The 25706-nt window shown below is 38.1% G+C and overlaps 1 protein-coding gene across 1 annotated transcript in view; it reads left to right on the top strand.

Annotated features, from left to right (window-relative positions):
* Positions 1-14483, top strand: part of LOC144432758 (cytoplasmic tRNA 2-thiolation protein 1-like) — a 93080-nt gene extending 78597 nt beyond the window's left edge. Inside the window, exons 8-12 of the mRNA XM_078121033.1 lie at positions 400-464; positions 1914-2038; positions 10254-10401; positions 11126-11162; positions 14018-14483. Coding sequence (XP_077977159.1) covers positions 400-464; positions 1914-2038; positions 10254-10401; positions 11126-11162; positions 14018-14128 — 486 coding nt within the window. The 3' untranslated portion in view covers positions 14129-14483. The remainder of the gene's footprint in view (positions 1-399; positions 465-1913; positions 2039-10253; positions 10402-11125; positions 11163-14017) is intronic.
* The last annotated feature ends 11223 nt before the right edge of the window (positions 14484-25706 follow it).

Below are 25706 nucleotides of genomic sequence, written 5' to 3'. Positions count from 1 at the left end.
TCCACTTGTTGTGACAAGGCTTCATAGTTCACCGATATTTTCCTTGGCTAAACAAAGGAAAATAACAGACTAACCAACTGAGTAACTGACTGACTGACTGACTTGCTTGCTCACTTGCTTGCTTACTCACTCATCCACCCGCCCACCTACCCACTCACCCAGTCACTCATTCATTCATTCACTTACTCACTCACTCACTCACTCACCCACCCACCCACTCACCCACTGACTCACTCCCTCACTAACCCACTCATCCACAAACCCACCCACCCACCCACTCACTCACTCACTCACTCACTCACTCACTCACTCACTCACTCACTCACTCACTCACTCATTCACTCATTCACTCACTCACTCACTCACCCACTCACTCAGTCTGTTTTCTTTTAACCCCAGGGAAATGAAGGTTACCTTCCAAGATGTAAACCTTTTAAGTATACCTATGAAAAAGAAATTGTGATGTAAGTATAACAACTTAATCTTCTATTACTTTGATGGCTGATGAGTTTTATTCCTTCAATTTTTTAGCACAGCCAACTAGCTATTGTTTTGACTTTTGTCAGAATATTTACATTTTGTCCTTTTTTAGGTTCAGCAGTGCGATAGGCATGGTGCGGTGTCTGTCTGTCTGTCTGTCTGTCTGTCTGTCTATGTGTTTGTGTGAGTGGACAACTTAAACTCAACAAATCCCAGACTGATTGCCTTGGTATTTGGTGGGGAGATTACTTTTGGTGTCTCGTTGGGAAATTGTTCAAAGCAAAATGATCGCATCGCAGGTATGTGATTTGCGTCAAAAATGGTATTTTTTGTAAAAACAAAAAACACACCTTAAACTCAAAAACTACTGGGCCGATTGGTCTGAGATTTGGTGGGAATGTTCTTAGGGGTGTGTAAATTAAGATTTGTTCATGACATGATGATTCCATCAGTATTATGCAAATTAGGGCTACAAATGTTTCTTTTGGTTCAAAAATCTTTTTAATTCCAAAACTACTGAGCAGATTGGGCTGAAATTTAATGGGGATGCATCTGGGGGTTTATAGATGAAAAATGTTAACCATATAATGATCTCATCAGTGATATGCAAATTGGTGTAAAAATGTGAATTTTGATAAAAAATTTATATCTCCAAAAAGTACTTGGTCAATAAGACTGAAACCTGGTGAGATGTTTCTAGAAGTGTTATTCTGCAGATTTTGTTCAAAATATTTTGACACAATTGGCCTTAGCAACCATGACCACGTCCATAGCAACAGCTAAGCTGGTGTATTTCACAAAGATAAAAACAGGGATTCTTAGACAAGTGAACAAACATTCAGAAAGTGTATGCAAATGTGCCTAGCAACAAGACCACATCGACAGCAACAACCAAATGATTACATATATTGCAAAGATGACAACAGGGATTATAGACAGGTGAATAAGCATTCAAAAAATGTATGCAAATATGCTAGCAACATGACCACACCCATAGCAACAGCCAAATGATCACGTATATTGCAATGATAACATCAGGGATTCATAGACAAGTGAACGAACATTCAAAAAATGTATGCAGATATGTCTAGCAGCATGACCATACTCATGGCAGTTGTCAAATGATCATGTATATTGCAAAGACAACAGTAGGGTTGGATAGGCATTTGGATAGTTATTCAGCAAATGAACACCTATACCTAGCATGGATCAGCATGTGGGTAAACACTTTTAAAAACCTGTACAGTTGTGCTACAATGTCATTGGGACTATTTTTATCATGCAGTATATCACAACACTGTGTATTTGGAATACGGGTATAGGTCAGCGAGGTCAAAAGTCACAGGATGGCAAAACAAAAGTACGTTACTAATTACAGTTTTGAGTGTATTGAAAACTAACCTTTATACAATATGTTTATTTTATTTTCTCAGGTATGCATACTTTAAAAAGCTGGATTATTTTTCTACTGAATGTATATATTCACCAAACGCATACAGGGGACATGCTAGAGCATTTCTTAAAGATTTAGAGGCTGTTAGATCAAGTGCAATAATTGGTAAGGAAAACAGTGGATAAAGTTATGACTAGGTATTACAAATATTACATCCTGTGTGAGCGAGTGCTGAGACATAGACTTATTACGTATACCACACTGGTACTAACGTCAAAGACACAGACTCATTACATATACCACACTGGTACTAACGTCAAAGACACAGACTCGCCTTGCTGGCTGCCCCTAAATCATCTCCCAATGTTTTAGACCAGGTGTGCACCTTGCTGGCTGCCCCTAAATCATCTCCCAATGTTTTAGACCAGGTGTGCGCCTTGCTGGCTGCCCCTAAATCATCTCCCAATGTTTTAGACCAGGTGTGCGCTGGCTGCCCCTAACTCAAACAGTTTCCCAATCCAACCATAATAAAGGTCACATTCTAGACTGGTTGATACACAGATCATATTTGCATCACCAGCCATTTGAATGTTACAGTACCACGTCCATCAGATGGCACGTAACATTCGTGACACAGATCGTGCCGCCCTGAAGGAAGACCTTCACAACAGCTTCGCAAAAATCAAAGTACCTATAGCACAAGCCCTTCACTTCCATCTCCGAACTGTCATGGACAAACATGCTCCATCAACACGACATAAAGTTTCTAAATGAAAGAATGCCTCTTGGTTAAAACTGTTCGGGACAAATTCAAGGCAGATAAATAACGGCGTCTGTGGGCAGAGGGACAGTGGTTGAAACTGGACTGATAATTCACAAACAGATAAATTATGCATTATAACCATGCAAAGAAAGCTGTTACAAAAGTTGTTCATTCAGTGAAAACCAATTACTTTTGTAAAATAGTTTGGGAGAGCCATACATCTAAGCAATTGTTCAGTATTACACATAGGTAAATACTTGGATGTAAAAAGTCTTCCCCCACACCAACATTATTCCCTGCCATAGAACTGCCACAATGTTTCCTGGATTTCTTTGATGAAAAAGTCAAATCCATTAGAGCCAACCTTGATTGTCAAAACATCTCCAACCCATGTGCACTGAACATTGCTTTCAGGGTATGCCTCACAGTAATTTAAACCTGTTCATGATATGATGAGCAGGGGTGAACAAATCATTTTGTGAACTGATGGTCCCCGGACCAGTGCCTTAGAAAATCCAGGGGTCCTGCTGAAAGAATTAGTGGTCCCAGGTCCTGCTAATGTGAAACATAATATCTTACCTATGAATCTGAATATTCAGACGATTTTTTAACATAGTTATTAGTAGTAAGGTACTGGTCCGACGGACCAGACAAGGTAAAATTTGTGTGGTCCGCCCAAAAAAATCGCTAGTCCCGGACCCAGGACCAGTGGATTTGTTCACCCCTGATGAGATTGTAAAGAATACTATTCTAAGTTTTCCTTCAAAAACATGCGATCTTGATGCCATGCCAACAGATTTGTTAATAGAATGTTTAGACACCTTGTTACCATATATCACACAAGTTATCAATTTCCTTTCATCTGGTACATTCCCCTCTATCTTCAAAACTGCTCTCGTTAAACCACTCCTGAAAAAAACATCACTTATATTCGTTCTGACTCTAACCTTTCATTTCTTTCTATAAGTACTTGAAAGAATAATTCTCTCACAATTAAATGACCACCTCACTTCACACAATCTCTTGAACCCTCTTCAGTCTGCATACAAACCACACCATAGTACTGAAACTGCTCACCTGAAAATAGTAGATGACATTCTGACTTCCTTGGACTCTGGCAAAATTACCGTTCTCACTCTCTTAAATTTATCAGCAGCAGTCAGAACTCAAACAATAACTGTCAATGTAATGTGATCTACTTCATCATCTCTCTCTTTTGGTGTCCCACAAGGCTCAGTCCTCAACCCTATTCTATTTGTTTTGTACGCTGACCCTCTTTTCAACCTTGTTAGAAAACATTAATTAAATCCACACCATGCTTTTGAAGATGACAACCAATTATACAAGGAAGCTAAGATCGATCAAATTAATCCAACTATTGAATCTGTGCAAAACTGTGTTACTGATGACATCAAGAAGTGGATAACATCTAATAAACTCAGTTAAATAATAGTAAAACAGAAGCAATACTAGTATCATCACCCAGACTATCTGCTAAATCAATCTCTCCCTCCTTCTATGCATGTCAGAAATGCTGATATAATTTTAGCTTCTGGTGTCAGAAACCTTGGAGTAACACTTGAGTCTAATTTCAATATGTCTGAACGTGTGCAGAATGTTTGCAAAGCTGCATACATTCAACTCAGGCAGATCAGCTCTATTTGTCACTTCCTCTCTCCACAAGCTACTCAAACCCATGTCTCTGGTGAATTTATTCTGTCTTGCTTATACTATTGTAACTGTCTCCTTTCTAGTTGCCCTAAACACCTTATACTATTGTAACTGTCTCCTTTCTAGTTGCCCTAAACACCATATACTATTGTAACTGTCTCCTTTCTAGTTGCCCTAAACACCATATACTATTGTAACTGTCTCCTTTCTAGTTGCCCTAAACACCTTATACTATTGTAACTGTCTCCTTTCTAGTTGCCCTAAACACCTTATACTATTGTAACTGTCTCCTTTCTAGTTGCCCTAAACACCTTATACTATTGTAACTGTCTCCTTTCTAGTTGCCCTAAACACCTTATACTATTGTAACTGTCTCCTTTCTAGTTGCCCTAAACACCATATACTATTGTAACTGTCTCCTTTCTAGTTGCCCTAAACACCATATACTATTGTAACTGTCTCCTTTCTAGTTGCCCTAAACACCATATACTATTGTAACTGTCTCCTTTCTAGTTGCCCTAAACACCATATACTATTGTAACTGTCTCCTTTCTAGTTGCCCTAAACACCATATACTATTGTAACTGTCTCCTTTCTAGTTGCCCTAAACACCATATACTATTGTAACTGTCTCCTTTCTGGTTGCCCTAAACACCTTATACTATTGTAACTGTCTCCTTTCTAGTTGCCCTAAACACCATATACTATTGTAACTGTCTCCTTTCTGGTTGCCCTAAACACCTTATACTATTGTAACTGTCTCCTTTCTGGTTGCCCTAAACACCTTATACTATTGTAACTGTCTCCTTTCTGGTTGCCCTAAACACCTTATACTATTGTAACTGTCTCCTTTCTGGTTGCCCTAAACACCTTATACTATTGTAACTGTCTCCTTTCTGGTTGCCCTAAACACCATATACTATTGTAACTGTCTCCTTTCTGGTTGCCCTAAACACCTTATACTATTGTAACTGTCTCCTTTCTGGTTGCCCTAAACACCTTATACTATTGTAACTGTCTCCTTTCTGGTTGCCCTAAACACCTTATACTATTGTAACTGTCTCCTTTCTGGTTGCCCTAAACACCTTATACTATTGTAACTGTCTCCTTTCTAGTTGCCCTAAACACCTTATACTATTGTAACTGTCTCCTTTCTAGTTGCCCTAAACACCTTATACTATTGTAACTGTCTCCTTTCTGGTTGCCCTAAACACCTTATACTATTGTAACTGTCTCCTTTCTGGTTGCCCTAAACACCTTATACTATTGTAACTGTCTCCTTTCTGGTTGCCCTAAACACCTTATACTATTGTAACTGTCTCCTTTCTAGTTGCCCTAAACACCTTATACTATTGTAACTGTCTCCTTTCTAGTTGCCCTAAACACCATATACTATTGTAACTGTCTCCTTTCTGGTTGCCCTAAACACCTTATACTATTGTAACTGTCTCCTTTCTAGTTGCCCTAAACACCATATACTATTGTAACTGTCTCCTTTCTAGTTGCCCTAAACACCTTATACTATTGTAACTGTCTCCTTTCTAGTTGCCCTAAACACCTTATACTATTGTAACTGTCTCCTTTCTAGTTGCCCTAAACACCATATACTATTGTAACTGTCTCCTTTCTAGTTGCCCTAAACACCTTATACTATTGTAACTGTCTCCTTTCTAGTTGCCCTAAACACCTTATACTATTGTAACTGTCTCCTTTCTAGTTGCCCTAAACACCATATACTATTGTAACTGTCTCCTTTCTAGTTGCCCTAAACACCTTATACTATTGTAACTGTCTCCTTTCTAGTTGCCCTAAACACCTTATACTATTGTAACTGTCTCCTTTCTAGTTGCCCTAAACACCATATACTATTGTAACTGTCTCCTTTCTGGTTGCCCTAAACACCTTATACTATTGTAACTGTCTCCTTTCTGGTTGCCCTAAACACCTTATACTATTGTAACTGTCTCCTTTCTGGTTGCCCTAAACACCTTATACTATTGTAACTGTCTCCTTTCTAGTTGCCCTAAACACCATATACTATTGTAACTGTCTCCTTTCTGGTTGCCCTAAACACCTTATACTATTGTAACTGTCTCCTTTCTGGTTGCCCTAAACACCTTATACTATTGTAACTGTCTCCTTTCTGGTTGCCCTAAACACCTTATACTATTGTAACTGTCTCCTTTCTGGTTGCCCTAAACACCTTATACTATTGTAACTGTCTCCTTTCTGGTTGCCCTAAACACCATATACTATTGTAACTGTCTCCTTTCTGGTTGCCCTAAACACCATATACTATTGTAACTGTCTCCTTTCTAGTTGCCCTAAACACCATATACTATTGTAACTGTCTCCTTTCTGGTTGCCCTAAACACCTTATACTATTGTAACTGTCTCCTTTCTAGTTGCCCTAAACACCTTATACTATTGTAACTGTCTCCTTTCTAGTTGCCCTAAACACCTTATACTATTGTAACTGTCTCCTTTCTGGTTGCCCTAAACACCATATACTATTGTAACTGTCTCCTTTCTGGTTGCCCTAAACACCATATACTATTGTAACTGTCTCCTTTCTGGTTGCCCTAAACACCATATACTATTGTAACTGTCTCCTTTCTGGTTGCCCTAAACACCTTATACTATTGTAACTGTCTCCTTTCTGGTTGCCCTAAACACCATATACTATTGTAACTGTCTCCTTTCTGGTTGCCCTAAACACCATATACTATTGTAACTGTCTCCTTTCTGGTTGCCCTAAACACCTTATACTATTGTAACTGTCTCCTTTCTAGTTGCCCTAAACACCTTATACTATTGTAACTGTCTCCTTTCTGGTTGCCCTAAACACCTTATACTATTGTAACTGTCTCCTTTCTGGTTGCCCTAAACACCTTATACTATTGTAACTGTCTCCTTTCTGGTTGCCCTAAACACCTTATACTATTGTAACTGTCTCCTTTCTGGTTGCCCTAAACACCTTATACTATTGTAACTGTCTCCTTTCTGGTTGCCCTAAACACCTTATACTATTGTAACTGTCTCCTTTCTGGTTGCCCTAAACACCTTATACTATTGTAACTGTCTCCTTTCTGGTTGCCCTAAACACCTTATACTATTGTAACTGTCTCCTTTCTGGTTGCCCTAAACACCTTATACTATTGTAACTGTCTCCTTTCTGGTTGCCCTAAACACTTTATACTATTGTAACTGTCTCCTTTCTGGTTGCCCTAAACACCTTATACTATTGTAACTGTCTCCTTTCTGGTTGCCCTAAACACCTTATACTATTGTAACTGTCTCCTTTCTGGTTGCCCTAAACACTTTATACTATTGTAACTGTCTCCTTTCTGGTTGCCCTAAACACCTTATACTATTGTAACTGTCTCCTTTCTGGTTGCCCTAAACACTTTATACTATTGTAACTGTCTCCTTTCTGGTTGCCCTAAACACTTTATACTATTGTAACTGTCAGAATGCTGCTGCACATCTTGTCTGCAATGCTAAAAAGTGTGACCATGTCTATCCCTTCTTGCAACAACTTCACTGGTTACCTATTAGTTCTCATATTCACTACAAAGTTTCATCGATTTGCTTTAATTCAGTTGTGGGTTCTAGACCTCAATACCTCTCTGACCTTCTTCATCAACATACTCCACAAAGACAACTCCACTCTTCCTCAGATTCACATCTTCTTTGTAATCCAAGGGTTTCCACAAAGACTTTTGGCAGGAGATCTTTCTCTCACATTGGCCCTACATTATGGAACAATCTTCCTTTTGATCTCCATCACTCCAAGTCTCTTACATCCTCCCACCATTCCCTCAAGACTTATCTCTTTAAACATTAGTCTCAGTCTTTTTCAATTGCCTAGTATCCAGTGTCTGTGAATCCATATTTCCTCTTACCATAGAGTAATTTTCCATTTCTGTGCCTGGAGCTCTGCTTGCAGAGATTATAGGCACTCTATAAGTCTACTTTAGTGTTATTATAATTAGTATGTTATTATTAATATTATCTGAGAGTCAGACTGACTTGTCTAATATATATGTTGATGTCTTATACCATACCATTTACAATGTTGATGTCTTATACCATACCATACCATACCATACCATTTACAATGTTCATTTTACTCTGTAATGGAATCAATTGATATCACTTGACTCTATGAACAGACATTGATATCACTTGACTCTATGAACAGACATTGATATCACTTGACTCTATGAACAGACATTGATATGACTTGACTCTATGAACAGACATTGATATGACTTGACTCTATGAACAGACATTGATATGACTTGACTCTATGAACAGACATTGATATGACTTGAGTCTATGAACAGACATTGATATCACTTGACTCTATGAACAGACATTGATATTACTTGACTCTATGAACAGACATTGATATTACTTGAGTCTATGAACAGACATTGATATGACTTGAGTCTCTGAACAGACATTGATATCACTTGACTCTATGAACAGACATTGATATGACTTGACTCTATGAACAGACATTGATATCACGACTCTATGAACAGACATTGATATTACTTGACTCTATGAACAGACATTGATATCACTTGAGTCTATGAACAGACATTGATATCACTTGAGTCTATGAACAGACATTGATATCACTTGACTCTATGAACAGACATTGATATCACTTGACTCTATGAACAGACATTGATATGACTTGACTCTATGAACAGACATTGATATGACTTGACTCTATGAACAGACATTGATATGACTTGACTCTATGAACAGACATTGATATGACTTGACTCTATGAACAGACATTGATATGACTTGAGTCTATGAACAGACATTGATATGACTTGAGTCTCTGAACAGACATTGATATCACTTGACTCTATGAACAGACATTGATATCACTTGACTCTATGCAGACATTGATATGACTTGACTCTATGAACAGACATTGATATGACTTGACTCTATGAACAGACATTGATATGACTTGAGTCTATGAACAGACATTGATATGACTTGAGTCTATGAACAGACATTGATATCACTTGACTCTATGAACAGACATTGATATTACTTGACTCTATGAACAGACATTGATATTACTTGACTCTATGAACAGACATTGATATCACTTGACTCTATGAACAGACATTGATATCACTTGAGTCTATGAACAGACATTGATATGACTTGACTCTATGAAAAGACATTGATATGACTTGACTCTATGAACAGACATTGATATGCCTTGACTCTATGAACAGACATTGATATGACTTGACTCTATGAACAGACATTGATATGACTTGACTCTATGAACAGACATTGATATGACTTGACTCTATGAACAGACATTGATATCACTTGAGTCTATGAACAGACATTGATATGACTTGACTCTATGAACAGACATTGATATCACTTGACTCTATGAACACATTGATATGACTTGACTCTATGAACAGACATTGATATTACTTGACTCTATGAACAGACATTGATATCACTTGACTCTATGAACAGACATTGATATCACTTGACTCTATGGACAGACATTGATATCACTTGACTCTATGAACAGACATTGATATGACTTGAATCTATGAACAGACATTGATATGACTTGACTCTATGAACAGACATTGATATGCCTTGACTCTATGAACAGACATTGATATCACTTGACTCTATGAACAGACATTGATATGACAATCCAATGGTGTTTGCCAGCTGTGTATATTATATTATGTCATGACATACCACAATATATTACCAGGGATACCAAGGAATTAATGGCAGACATGACATGACATGACATGAAATGACATACCATAATATATTACCAGAGATACCAAGGAATTAATGGCAGACAGTCATTGATAGGGAGAATTAAGTTATAGAATACAAGTATTATACTTATTGTTTATTTTTGCCCAGACATTATCCATTCAGGCGAGAGCTTATCAATTAAAAAGGACATCAGGATGCCAACTCAGATGACGTGTACACAGTGTGGGTACATTTCAAGTAATACTACATGTAAAGCTTGTGTCTTGTTGGAAGGACTCAACAAAGGACTCCCAAAGTAAGTATTTATAAAATCAAAGGACTAAACAAAAGATTCCCTCAGTAGGTATTTATTAATCTAAGGACTAAACAAAGGACTCCCTAAGTAAGTATTTATCAATCTAAGGACTAAACAAGGACTCCCTAAGTATGTATCAGTCTAAGGACTAAAGAAAGGACTCCCAAAGTAAGTATTTATTAATCAAAGGACTCCCTAAGTAGGTATTTATTAATCTAAGGACTAAACAAAGGACTCCCTAAGTATTTATCAATGTAACGACTTAACAAATGACACCCTAAGTAAGTATTTATGACTAAGGCCTGAACAAAGGACTCTCTAAGTAAGAATATATCAATCTAATGATTAACCAAAGGACTCCCTAAGTAAGAGTATATCAATCTAATGATTAACCAAAGGACTCCCTAAGTAAGAATTTATCATTCACACCTTTGACCTTTAACAATAATATGGTGTTGCTATAAAAAACAAAATCCGATGGCTCCTGACGAGCAACTCGCATGTCACTTGGTAACTTTCAGTTTATGTTTTAAGCAAAAAGGATCAGTGCAGCCTACCTGAGGTGATGACCCAGCTTGTAATCATCCTATTATTAGTATTAACACCTCAAAACAATACCCTTTGCTGATCAGATTCATTGTCTGTGATTAAGAGTAACTAAAACCCTAGGAATGGAATGATAAGTGTTACTGACAACCACATGATTTGTGTTTCTATCTTCTAGACTTGGCATTGGCAAGACAAATAAGGTTCGACAAAAGGTAAAGATTGTGGTTTATTATTATATTAGTAATAGTAGTAGACACAGTATTAACAGCAGTGTTTATTAGTCCCTGCCTGATGAAGTCCGGTTGGGACTTATAGATTGAGCTCCATCCATCCGTGTATCCATGCATGCATGCGTGTGTGCGTGCATGCGTCCAGAGCCATTTCTCGAAAATGACTTGACCAATTTCTATCAAACTTGGTACAAGGACAACACATTATGGCATACATATAGCATGTCAATTTATTTTGTGATACAATCCAATATGGCTACTAGACGGCCATTTTTTTTACACATTTTTTCATGTTCAAAGCCATTACGCAGATATGCCTGAACAGATCTCATTCAAAGTTGGTATAAGGACAATGTTCTATTACATACATATGCATGACGTCAATTTTTGTCATGATACAATCCAATATGGCCACCGGGTGGCCTGTTTTAAGACAATTTTTTCATATCCAGAACCATTGGTACAAGATAGATATGCATGTAAATTTATGTCTCGATACAATCCAATATGGCTGCCAGTTTTGCATGTCCAGAGCCATTACTTCGATGTGTCTGAACCGATTCCCTTCAAACTGGGTACAGGGATATATATTGTACCATATTCTTCATATGCACATCAATTTGTGTGACGATACAATCCATTATAACCACTGGGTGAACATGAACAATTTCCATCAAAACTTTACACAAAGACAATGTACTATGATGTATATATGTATGTCAACTTGTGTCATGATATGATCCAACAGGACTGCTGGGCAGCCATTCTGTTTTAACCGATTCCCTTTAAAAGGATATTGTAGTATAATCTATCAACTTGTGTCATGATACGATCCAATATGGCCACTGGGCAAACATTTGACATTTTCCTTATACCAACTTTGTATGAGATCTGTTCAAGCATGATGTATATATGTATGTCAACTTGTGCCATGATATGATCCAACAGGACTGCTGGGCGACCATTCTGTCTGGAGCCATTTGGCAGACATTTCAGTCAGTCTTGGTATAAGGGCAGTGTACTATTGGGTACATATGCATGCCAATTTTTGATTGCACCTATCACAGACACGAAGTGTTACAATCGAAACAGGGATCAACAGCTCCCAAACAGTGGGAACTATGTGATCTATGATGGCTTGTGTTGTTTACTTTGCATTTGACAAAAAATATAGACATTTAAATCCAGTAAACGACATGAAGCCATAATATAATGAACAGATAAGATGAGATGAGGTAGGATGAGGTGAGGTGGAATGAGGTGAGATGGAGTGGGATGGGGTGAGGTGAAGTAAGGGGAGGTGAGGTGAGATGAGTTGAGGTGAGGTGAGTGGAAGGGGCTAGGTGAAGTAAGGGAGGTGAGGTGAGATGAGTTGAGGTGAGGTGAGTGGAGGGGGCTAGGTGAGATGAGGTGAGTGGAGGGGATGAGTTGAGGTGAGGTGAGTGGAGGGGATGAGATGAGGTGAGGTGAGGTGAGTGGAGGGGATGAGATGAGGTGAGGTGAGGTGATGATGTGAGGTGAGGTGAGTTGATGAGTTGAGGTGAGTGGAGGGGCTAGGTGAGATGAGGTGAGGTGAGGTGAGGTGAGTGGAGGGGCTAGGTGAGATGAGGTGAGGTGAGGTGAGGTGAGTGGAGGGGGCTAGGTGAGATGAGGTGAGGTGAGGTGAGTGGAGGGGATGAGATGAGGTGAGGTGAGTGGAGGGGGCTAGGTGAGATGAGGTGAGGTGAGATGAGATTACTATACAAGGCAGTGCATTGGCATGGTTCCATGCCTATCTAACGGGCCGTACACAAGTTGTAGAGTTAAATTCCACATTATCAGAAAGCATGGGAATTTCTTGTGGGGTACCCTAAGGTTCAATCCTGGGACCTTTAGTTTTCACCCTTTATATCAATGACCTGCCGGAAACAGTTATAAAGGCTCAAGTAATTATGTATGCAGATGACACGGCTATTTTCTATTCAAGCAAATCAGTTGCTGATATTGAAGTGACACTCACAGAGGAAATAATACATGTCAAGGCCTGGCTTGACTCAAACAAGTTAACACTGAATACAAGTAAAACCAAGACCATGCTTTTCGGTACTTCTCAAAGACTAAAACTAAATTCAGTTTTGCAAAAATTCAAATACAGAGAGACCTAGTAGAGCAAGTATTTGATTTCAAATACTTATGGGTTTGGCTGGATTCAAAATTGAAATTTTCAACACATATTTCCAAAATTTTATGCTAAAATTTCTCTAAAACTGCATAAACGAGCTGGTAGACTGCTCCTCGAAGTTCCCTGTGATACTAGTATGGGTTGGGTATATGAAAACTTGAGTTGGGTCAGCCCTCAAATTAGATGGAAATGCCAACTGGCAACACTCATCTACAAATCCGTAACAGGTAATGCACCTAGTTACCTCACTGAAATGTTCAATTTTTCCAACCAAATTCATCTTCATAACACAAGACAGGTCAGTCAAGGTCACATATATCCCTACAGTTAAAACGGAATATGGGAAACGGGCATTTCACTATAGTGGTGCTGTTCTATGGAACAATCTACCCCTATCCATAAGATCAGCTCCGAACTCATCGATATTTAAAAGACATCTTAAGAATGTAGTCTGGTAATGTAATTGGATATCTTTTAAAATACACTGTGCATCTGTAACTTTTTGTCCTGGTTTGTCCTTTTCTTTTTTTTTCTTTCTTTTTTTTCTGTGTACGTAATCTTGCAACAGGTTCCATTGGGAGAACAGTGTTAATGCACTGAAATGGTGTCTGTATATGAAAGATTAATAAATAAATAAATGAAATGTGGTAACATGTTTGATATTCTCTTTCTTCAGCTGGCAGCTCTTTCCTCAAATGAAGCAAGCAAGAAAGGTGACAATGCTAAAGTGGAGAAGGATAGAAGATGTGATGGAAAACAAAAACAAACATCAAATCTTGACTTTTAATGATATGATGTCATTGTCTAATTTGTTCACTCAACTTCTGTGGGTGATTTTAGCCCCAGTGGGCAAGGTCTTGAGGGGGTATAGGAATGGTCATGTCTGTTCATCCATCTGCCCATGTATGTGTGTGTATATGAGTGTATGTGTATGTGTGTAACCATCCATCCATGGCCAGTCATATCTCTGACACCCATGACTTAATGACCAGACCTGGCACAAATGTCAAACACTATAGAGTGCGTGTGCACTTCACTTAATTTTATTCCCTTGACCTTTATAGCAAAATGGCAACGGTTATCATATTTGTCCTAAAAATACACAATTTTGCCTTTTACCGCCAAAAGTTTAATACATATAGACACCACTGAAGTGAGTGTGTGTGTGTGTGTGTGTGTGTGTGTGTCTGTATGTATGTGCGTGTGCGTGTGTGTGTGTGTGTGTGTGTGTGTGTGCGTGTGCGTGTGCGTGTGAGTGTGTGTGTGTGTGTGTGTGTGTGTGTGCGTGTGCGTGTGCGTGTGCGTGTGCGTGTGCGTGTGTGTGTGTGTGTGTAAACAACTTAAACTCAAAAACCACTGGACCTATTGCCTTGGTATTTGACGGGGATATTACTTTTGGTGTCCAGTTGGAAAATTGTTCAGAGCAAAATGATCACATCACAGGTGTGTGAGTTGGGTCAAAAATGCCATTTTGGTCAATTGTTCATGACATGATGATTCCATCAATTTATATCTCAAAAATAGCACCAATGGCATTGTAGCACAACTGTACAGTTTCTAATAATGGTTTTAATAATGGTTGGATAGGCAACTTGATAGTCATTCAGCAAATGAACACCTATACCTAGCATGGATCAGCAAGTGGATAATCATTTGTAAAAACTGTACAGTTGTGCTACAACACCATTGGCACTATTTTTGCTGAATGGCAGCCATATTTGTAGAGAAAAATCATGATTTACCAATTTACTCAAAACATTAATACATGGAGACTACATTCAAGTGATTTAAACTTTCCTTTTAGACTTTGACCTTGACCTGGATCTTTGGGCTCAGTTACTGAAATTCAGCAATTACCTGCATTATCACAGTCACTTTGTAGTATTTATTTGTTGCCACCAATTTCTTCTAAATCATATCTCCATTCAGTCACATTAAGGTCTTCTAAGAAGACTTGTTATTATTTTAAACAGTTTTTTCGCTCAATTTCTCACATCAGAGTTTTTAGCTCCACTGTCAGCGAAACTGTGCAGAGCATAAGGGTTAGGTTGCTTCTCCATCGTTGTTCATTAACTTTCTACTTTTATCTCCTTTAAAACTGCATTGTTAATTTGGCCTGAAATTTGGTGTGTAGGTGTCATTTGATGAGCAGATATAAGTTTGTTCATGACAAGGTTATTTGGTCATTGTTATGCAAATTAGGTGTAAAAATAAAAATCCAAAACTACCGGGCCAATTGAGTTGAAATTTGTTTTGTAGGTGACTTGAGATGAGCAGATATAAGTGTGTTCAAGACAAATTGACTGGGTCATTAATATGAGATGAGGGTAGCAACTACAATGGCATGGATACTTGAAGCAATTAGTTGCTTGGTGAGTCACAAGGGCTGTCGTAAAGCAAACTGTTGCACATGCGTAGACATAAAAAGGTTACAGGTCAATAAAGGTCAAGTCTTCTAGCGGCATGAACTTGGAAGAAATGTGATAAAATTGCTAATATTACCAATAAAATTCCAGGAAACTTGTAGAGGTATTGATACCAAACTATATGCAATTCAAAGTTCGTTTAGGGCGATGTTGATCTTTCTGACGTCACTACTTCCATTCAAGTTTAATAGAAATAAAATGATATTCAGCAGAGATCAAGCATTCATAGACGTTGTATACTATTGGTAAGTGGTAATCATGGTGATGTATCGAAATTATACCAAATATACTTGCCAAAATAGAATATTTATACTAAAAACATTGCGGCTATAACATTAAACGTCATTTGACATGTGGGGATATGGTTTACTGTTTGTGACACAACGAGGTGGTTACATGGGGCAATTCATGAGGCAACTCGAGAAGCAACTTGCGACAAGTTGCAGAAAATCCAACCTATCGACATTGCAAGACCCTGCAATTATGTTTGCACGCAAGGCAATTCATAGCATGCAGCAAATTGCTTAGTGCATTGCTCCTCAAGTTGCCTCATGTAACTGGGCCTTTACAACGTGATCTGGTATGTTTCTAAAGACATCACAATATTGTATCTTCGTGAACTACTGACATATTACAGTTTGTACTTTACCCATTTTAGGCAAGATGTGGCATACATTTCAGGTGTTCCAGTAGAAAACCCAAACTTTGCCATGGCTGCCATACTACATGACCTGTAGGCAGCGCTATTTGTTGCCAGAGGGCGCTATTCAATTGGCTCTATATCAAAATAAATTTGCACTCAAAGTTATGCATACACACGACATTTCAAAATTCTACCCCAAAGTGAATAATCTTGCTTTCTTGGTGTTTATTCGTTTAAAGATACTAGAAGTAATGAACACATTTGTAAGTGAAGGTAGACGAACACAATATATAGATCAGTTCTTTTTCACCTCTGAGCAATAGGTCACATACGCCAGTATCTTACAAAGAAAGTTTGTCAGAAGCTTGTTCAGGCACTGATATCATTGAAACTTGACTACTGCAATGCCCTCCTGTATGGGGTACCAGCCAAAAGACATTGTCCCCCCTTCAACATGTCCAAAATACAGCAGCTAGGATTGTGTCACTTACAAAGAAAACATCACATTACACTGGTCCTTTCTGATCTTCACTGGCTACCTGTCCATTACAGGATTCAATACAAAGTACTACTGATCACCTACATGGCACTCAATAACAATACTCTTGGTTACCTCGCTGACTTGATTAACAGTAAACCTGTAAACCCGCAACTCATTCACTTCGCTCAAATAACAAAAGTCTACTTCATGTACCCCGCTGTAATACAAAGTCATACGATGAGCGTGCGTTCTAGCGAGCAGTGCCAGTCTTATGGAACAGTATACCACTTGAACTTCATTCTTCGTCAACTGTCAAATAAATTCAAGAAGGACATCAAGACACATTTCTTTGCAAGAGCTTTCTCTAACTGTTTAGATTAATCTACTATTGTTCATGTTCAGCACCATAGAACATTACGTCAGATTGGATTTTGGTGATATAGAAATTCTTTTGATTGATTGATTGATTGAATATACAGACTGTATAAGGGACCGGTCAGTTTCTTTGGCTGGGGGGGGGGGGTTCACCCTGTTTTTAGCTCAACTGAACTGAGGGTCAGTAGTGTTATAGGGATCGCCTGGTGTCTCTCTGTCTGTCTGTCTGTCTGTGTGTGGATGTGTGTGTGTGTAAACGACTTAAAGTAAAATACTGCTGGACCGATTGCTTTGATTTTTGGTGGTCATGTTATTTCTGGTGTCTAGTTGGGAAATTGTTCAAATGAAAATGATTGCATCAGAGATGTGGGTTTTGGGTCAAGAAATGTGATATTTGGTCAAAAAACTTAAAGTCCAAAAGTACTGGGGGATTGGCATGGCATCTTGGGGTGTATAGATGAAGAAATATTAAGCATATAATGATCTCATCAGTAATATTCAAATTAGGTGTAAAAATGTGAATTTTGGTTAAAAATTTATATCTCAAAAAGTACTTGGTCAATGAGACTGAAACTTGGTGAGATGTTTCTAGAAGTGTTATTCTGCAGATTTTGTTCAAAATATTTTGACACAATTGACCCTAGCAATCATGACCATGCTCTTAGCAACAACCGAACGGCAGTATATTTTGGTCAAATAACATCTGGTAGGCAATGTATGCAAATATCCTTAGCAACTATGACAACGTCCATAGCAACAGCCACATGGTCGTGTATTTCACAAAGATAACAGGGATTACGACAATTGAATAAACATTCAAAAAATGTGTAAATTTGCCTAGCAACAAGACCACGCCCATAGCAACAGCCAAATCATGTTTATTGCAAAGATAACAGGAATAGAAAGACATGAATTCAAAAAATGTATGCAAATGTGCCTAGCAACAAGACTACGCCCATAGCAACAGCCAAGTGATCACATATATTGGGAAGATAACGGATTAATAGAGAATTGAATAAACATTCAAAAAATGTATGCAAATATGCCTAGCAACAAGACCACGCCCCATAGCAACAGCCAAATGATCACGTATATTGCAAAGATAGCAACATGGTTGGATAGGCAACTGGATAGTCATTCAGCAAATGAACACCTATTGTTAGTATGGACTGGCATATGAATAAACATTTTTAAAAACTACAGTTGTGCTACAATGCCATTGGCAGTATTTTTGAAATTAGCAGTGTGTGTGTTTGGGGGGGGGGGGGTCGGCATCACACTTTTGAAAAATTGTGGATGGGGGGGGGGTCATTGTGTTTTGGATTGTGATGGAAGAAAAAATCCTTTTCTACAATGGCATATAGCCTTGTCGAAAATGTTGGTCCACGTAAATATTGTTCTTGTCCCTGTTTCTTACATCAATTCTTTAATATTACTTAAGAGTTCAAATATAACTATACATATGCATATACATGTATTACCTAGCTACCACACTAGTTACAGAACATGTCATGTAAATGCTTGGCTGTTTCACAATCAATGCTTCACTTACATTGCACTTTGGGGAAAAAGTGAACTTGAAGGTTTCATAATGGTAGTTTATAAAAGAAGTTAATCTAAATTGTTCTACTCATCAGTATGAACTTGTCAGAAGGGATTAATACACTTTCTATTTTGGACACTACATGTTGTTGACACTACAAATCACCATATCCTTCAAGGCTTCTAGGGGAGTCCCCTCTGACCCCCATGAGAGGTGTACATATTCAAGCTTTCGCTGTCAAGATGCTATTAAACTCGTTTTGGAATATATTTACCCTGTGTTGTCAATAATGATGTGATAGTGCTATTCCGGGATCTTGTAAAGTATTTGCAAGACGGTCACACTAAGTCATGATCAAAAAGTACCTGTCATGTGAATATGTTATATGGGGGTGGGTCATCATGGTTTAGAATCAAGTGATGGGGGCGGGGGTCAACCTGTTTTCGGTTTTACATATGGTGGGGGGGGGGGGGGTTCATTGATATTTGTCGGCCTGATGGAAGAATCCACCGACCATTTCCCCCGCCCCCCAGGCTGGAGAAACTGACTGGTCCCTAAATTCAACGTACAACAGTATATAAAGAGAAAGTCACCGACTCTCAATTGATAAAATCCATGTGTAACATTCGATAAAGATGCACACAGACACTGTAGCTGAAGTCATCAATACCAAGTTCTTTTATTTCCAAGTCCACATTAAATAAGGCGAAATTCAGTAGTACATACAGTAGAAGAAAAGACCCTGACAGGATGCAACCTGTATGTGTAATCCTATACAATTCTCTGTGCTTGTCACACTAAAACACCAAGCAGGGATTCATGCAGGCTTTCCATAAGTTGTGGAATAAGCACTCAATTCTGTGATAATTTGACAACAAAACTTTCAGTGAGCGCGCCAGAAATCACAGCAACCAATAGTTTAGTGATATACGCATGCCCGGGATGCATGCACAAACCAAAGTGCGCCCTCAACACATGGATGAGTAGTAAATTTGCAGTCTCACACATACCAATCTGATTAAAATCTGATGTTAGATAGGCTGGTTTTCCTGTATTTGCCTTTATTCCATCGTTATTGCGTCTTTTACGTTAGTTTTTTTTCCTGGGCGAACGCCTTTCCAACGTTGGAAAGGCGTTCGCCCAGGGAAAAAAAAAACTTCTAGTCTAGAACCTACCAACCAAGACCTTCAGAAATAGTATAAGAAGGGAGAAATATGTTTAATCCCAACACAAGTTGTCATCGACCATTCTGATTTCAAAACATACAAATATCAAGGGAAAAAATTGACATCATATCCTTTCTTTTCTATGTAGGTATACTATCGGTGATTAGCTGAGATTTATTATACACCTTGACAACTTGAAGTAGGTAACTTTCTATTTCGATTATCCAAGTTATAATTTTTATGAAGCTATCATCATTCTTGTGTTTATCTAGTCATACTGAACTGCAAAAACCGGCTGTGAGGCGTAAAATATAATTGTGTGGTTCCGATTACATTCAATTTTAGAATAAGTGAGGTAAGTTTATTTTTTATTTTTTATTTTCATATGTGAGTGTCTGGTTCAAGTAGTTGTGTTTTTCGTTGTTTTCCGATATGGTCTCTGTATTATTGGTTACTTAAGCGTCTTGTACATTCAGTAAGACCAAAATAAAACGTCACTGAGGATGCCTATTAACCATGTGGGACATTTGAAACATTTAGGCGAAACCAATAAGCGCGCGACTTGGTTAGGCTCGGATATTCATGATATTGAGAAAACTCGTGAAAATGAGAAATATAGGTAAAAATGGAAATGTCAAATTTTACTTAATAATACATCAATTTTAGCTTCCTTCAAATTATTTGTACAGCCTTTGCATCTTTCCTAATAACTCTAGTTTAGAAATTACAACGTTTACTTTACTCCTCTTAGCTGTTTTCTATGTGTTAGTGTATTGATACAGATTTTAAAGGCATTTGTCACCGTTGTTGGACACCCCTTTCCAAACTCCATGCTTTAAGGTTTATCATCCAACACATATATATGGGAGTTGTCTTCTCTTCGTATCTTGCTATGTCATTGCATAAAATATAATCCTGATGTATCTGGCCATGTCATTGCATAAAATCATGACGTATCTTGTTATGTCATTCAATAAAATCATGACCTATCTTGCTATGTCATTGCATAAAATCATGACGTATCTTGTTATGTCATTCAATAAAATCATGACCTATCTTGCTATGTCATTGCATAAAATCATGACCTATCTTGCTATGTCATTGCATAAAATCATGACGTATCTTGCTATGTCATTGCATAAAATCATAACATATCTTGCTGTGTCATTGCTTAAATCATGACGTATCTTGCTGTCATTGCATAAAATCATGACGTATCTTGCTATGTCACTGCATAAAATCATGACGTATCTTGCTGTCACTGCATAAAATCATGACGTATCTTGCTATGTCATTGCATAAAATCATGACGTATCTTGCTATGTCATTGCATAAAATCATGATGTATCTTGCTATGTCATTGCATAAAATCATGATGTATCTTGCTATGTCATTGCACAAAATCATGACGTATCTTGCTGTCACTGCATTAAATCATGACGTATCTTGCTGTCACTGCATTAAATCATGACGTATCTTGCTGTCACTGCATAAAATCATGACGTATCTTGCTATGTCATTGCATAAAATCATGACGTATCTTGCTATGTCACTGCATTAAATCATGACGTATGTTGCTGTCACTGCATTAAATCATGACGTATCTTGCTGTCACTGCATTAAATCATGACGTATCTTGCTGTCATTGCATAAAATCATGACGTATCTTGCTATGTCATTGCATAAAATCATGACGTATCTTGCTATGTCATTGCATAAAATCATGACGTATCTTGCTATGTCATTGCATAAAATCATGACGTATCTTGCTGTCATTGCATAAAATCATGACATATCTTGCTGTCACTGCATTAAATCATGACGTATCTTGCTGTCACTGCATAAAATCATGACGTATCTTGCTATGTCAGTGCATAAAATCATGACGTATCTTGCTATGTCATTGCATTAAATCATGACGTATCTTGCTGTCACTGCATAAAATCATGACGTATCTTGCTATGTCAGTGCATAAAATCATGACGTATCTTGCTATGTCAGTGCATAAAATCATGACGTATCTTGCGATGTCATTGCATTAAATCATGACGTATCTTGCTGTCACTGCATAAAATCATGACGTATCTTGCTATGTCAGTGCATAAAATCATGACGTATCTTGCTATGTCAGTGCATAAAATCATGACGTATCTTGCTGTCATTGCATAAAATCATGACGTATCTTGCTGTCACTGCATAAAATCATGACGTATCTTGCTATGTCAGTGCATAAAATCATGACGTATCTTGCTATGTCAGTGCATAAAATCATGACGTATCTTGCTGTCATTGCATAAAATCATGACGTATCTTGCTGTCATTGCATAAAATCATGATGTATCTTGCTATGTCAGTGCATAAAATCATGATGTATCTTGCTATGTCAGTGCATAAAATCATGACGTATCTTGCTATGTCATTGCATAAAATCATGACGTATCTTGCTGTCATTGCATAAAATCATGACGTATCTTGCTGTCACTGCATAAAATCTTAGTGAATCGTATAGAGTTTACCACTGTGCTACAGTCTATATTTGAATAAGCTTATAAGTCGATCGATATGGACATGTTTGAGTACCAGTTTGTTCGAGACAGTGCTCAAGTTTAATTCACATTTGTTTGACTTTTTCAGAATGTTTTGCACGTGACATGCTTTAATAACTTAAATGTGTTTTATTGCCTACCCAGCGTGGCTTGCAAATCATGGTGGTGGCTTGTAAACTAAGCATAACTGTCGAATTGAAGGCCTCGACAAAGTATGATATTGGTACATTTCAATATTTAAAACTCAAGTTGTATTAACGGTAATTCATGCTGTTTATTTGGACAATCCACGTACATATTGTTTGTCAAACTCAAAAGGCAACAGACAAAAATACTCTGACAAAACTGAGAATGCATAGTTTAACTATATAGCATCATATAAACAAATTTGGCGAAAATATACTCATGGCAAATACAATTCGTCACATCGGGCAGATAGAAAACGAAAGACACGTGATAAAACATTAATCTTTTAACAAAAAAACTTAATAAACCCATCCAAGGCACACGCCCTCTTACGATAGTTTACATATAGGCAATACTGTTCCTTAATAAACAAAGTCTTATCACAACACAGTTCATATCATTATTCTCCTTGTTACCCATGTCGTAATCGCTCTCTCTACCACTCTCTCTACCATACCATCGGGGGCGCTAATCACTGATAAGGCAGTTCGTATGATCTTGATCACCCATTTCTGTACAATTGTTAAAGTTACACCAAACGTTTGTCTCTTAAAAAGTCATAAGACCCTATACTCCACTAAAACATACACCCTCTTATAACTTTATTCGTGAGTATCGTGATTCAGTACATAGTACAATTTTGAAAGTAGCAAGACTCTAAGCTTGTATTTTTGACATTTTACACCATGGCTATAAAAATAACACTAAATAATTGAAATATTTATTTTGTAAAAATCGTTTATTATGGATGAGAAAAGATTATTTTGGTATGATGTCATTGTCTTTGACATAAATCATGTTCCGAGGCCCAAACATCCAACTAACTAGACGGCGTTGAGCGTGTCTAGAGATGTTTGGCCACGTCTTAATGAAGATATCTGGAAACTTAAAAAGGAATAGGGCAAACATAGCGGAATTGGGGATTAGCTTTGAAAAGAAATGTATGTATGTATGTATGTATGTATGTATGTATGTATGTATGTATGTATGTATGTATGTATGTATGTATGTATGTATGTATGTATGTATGTATGTATGTATGTATGTATGTATGTATGTATGTATGTATGCGTGTGTGTGTGTGTGTGTGTGTGCGTGTGTGTGTGTGTGTATGTATGTATGTATGTATGTATGTATGTATGTATGTATGTATGTATGTATGTATGTATGTATGTATGTATGTATGTATGTATGTATGTATGTGCCTGTATCTGTGTCTGTGGTGTTTATGGAGGCAGATTGATTATAATAGCAATGACAATATACCATTGGCAGAGTGTGAACGTAGGACCTATTTTCAGCTAAAGTATGTACATATATGTGGACATAGTACATGATACAATTTGATAAGGAAGAGTTGTGATATATGGAGAAAAAACACCTAGTAGTAAGCCTTTGATGTTTTCCGTACCAATTACGTCATAAGACCAGTATATCATATCCCAGTGTCAGCTGTACTTAAAAAAATCCACGGACTAGTATTAAATATGTAACATTAATATTCAATATCATTTTACAGGGATTACATAATGTATATTCACTAGTCATTATATTAGAAAGCCAACCACAGTCACTCTATCAGAAGGACTGTGAACCAACCAACCACAGTCACTCTATCAGAAGGACTGTGAACCAACCAACCACAGTCACTCTATCAGAAGGACTGTGAACAAACCAACCACAGTCAATCTATGAGAGGGACTGTGAACAAACCAACCAACCAACCAACCAACCAACCATAGTCACTCTATCAGAGGGACTGTAGACTAACCAACCAGTCAATCTATGAGAGGGACTTGAACCAACCGACCAACCAACCACATTCACTCTATCACAGGGATGGTGAACCAACCAACCACAGTCACTCTATCACAGGGATGGTGAACCAACCAACCACAGTTACTCTATCACAGTGATGGTGAACCAACCAACCACAGTCACTCTTCCACAGGGATGGTGAACCAACCAACCACAGTCACTCTATCAGATGGATGGTGAACCAACCAACCACAGTCACTCTATCACAGGGATGGTGAACCAACCAACCACCGTCACTCTATCACAGGGATGGTGAACCAACCAACCACGGACACTTTGGGAGAGGGACTATGAACCAACCAACCACAGTCACTCTATAAGATGGAATGTGAACCAACAAACCACAGTCCCTCTATGAGAGGGACGTGAATCAACCAACCAACCAACCAACCAACCAACCAACCAACCAACCAACCAACCAACCAACCAACCAACCAACCAACCACGGTCACACTATCATGGGGACTGTGAACCAACCAACCAACCCCAGTCACTCTATTATGGGGACTGTGAACCAACCAACCAACCAACCAACCAACCAACCAACCACAGACACTCTATCAGATGGAATGTGAACCAACCAACCACAGTCACGCTATCATGGGGACTGTGAACCAACCAACCAACCACAGTCACTATATCATGGGGTCTGTCAACCAACCAACCAACCACAGTCACTCTATCACGGGGACTGTAAACCACCCACCCAACCAACCAACCACAGTCACTCTATCATGGGGACTGTGAGCCAACCAACCAACCAACCACAGTCACTCTGTCACGGGCACTGTGAACCAACCAACCAGCCAACCAACCAAGCATCCACAGTCACTCCACAGGGGCTCAGTTAGTTATCTTAACAAAAACAAACAACTGAACAAACAAACAAGAACAGCAGCAACAACAACAACAACAACAACAACAACAACAACAACAACAATAACAACAACAACAACAACAACAACAACAACAACATACAAACACTGACAAACATGAACGACAGGGTCATTACAAATCAATATTAATTATGTTTTGATGTAAATAAGAATGTTTCCTACACATGAAATGGTGACTAAGGACATACCCCTAGAATGGTGAAATGGTGACTATGGACATACCCCTAGAATGGTGAAATGGTGACTATTGACATACCCCTAGAATGGTGACTAAGGACATACCCC

This window comes from Glandiceps talaboti, chromosome 3 (assembly GCF_964340395.1).
Source record: "Glandiceps talaboti chromosome 3, keGlaTala1.1, whole genome shotgun sequence".
Classification (NCBI taxonomy): Eukaryota; Metazoa; Hemichordata; class Enteropneusta; family Spengelidae; genus Glandiceps; species Glandiceps talaboti.
The sequence above is the reverse complement of the archived record's forward strand: the minus strand, read 5'-3'. Positions and strand labels throughout refer to the sequence as shown.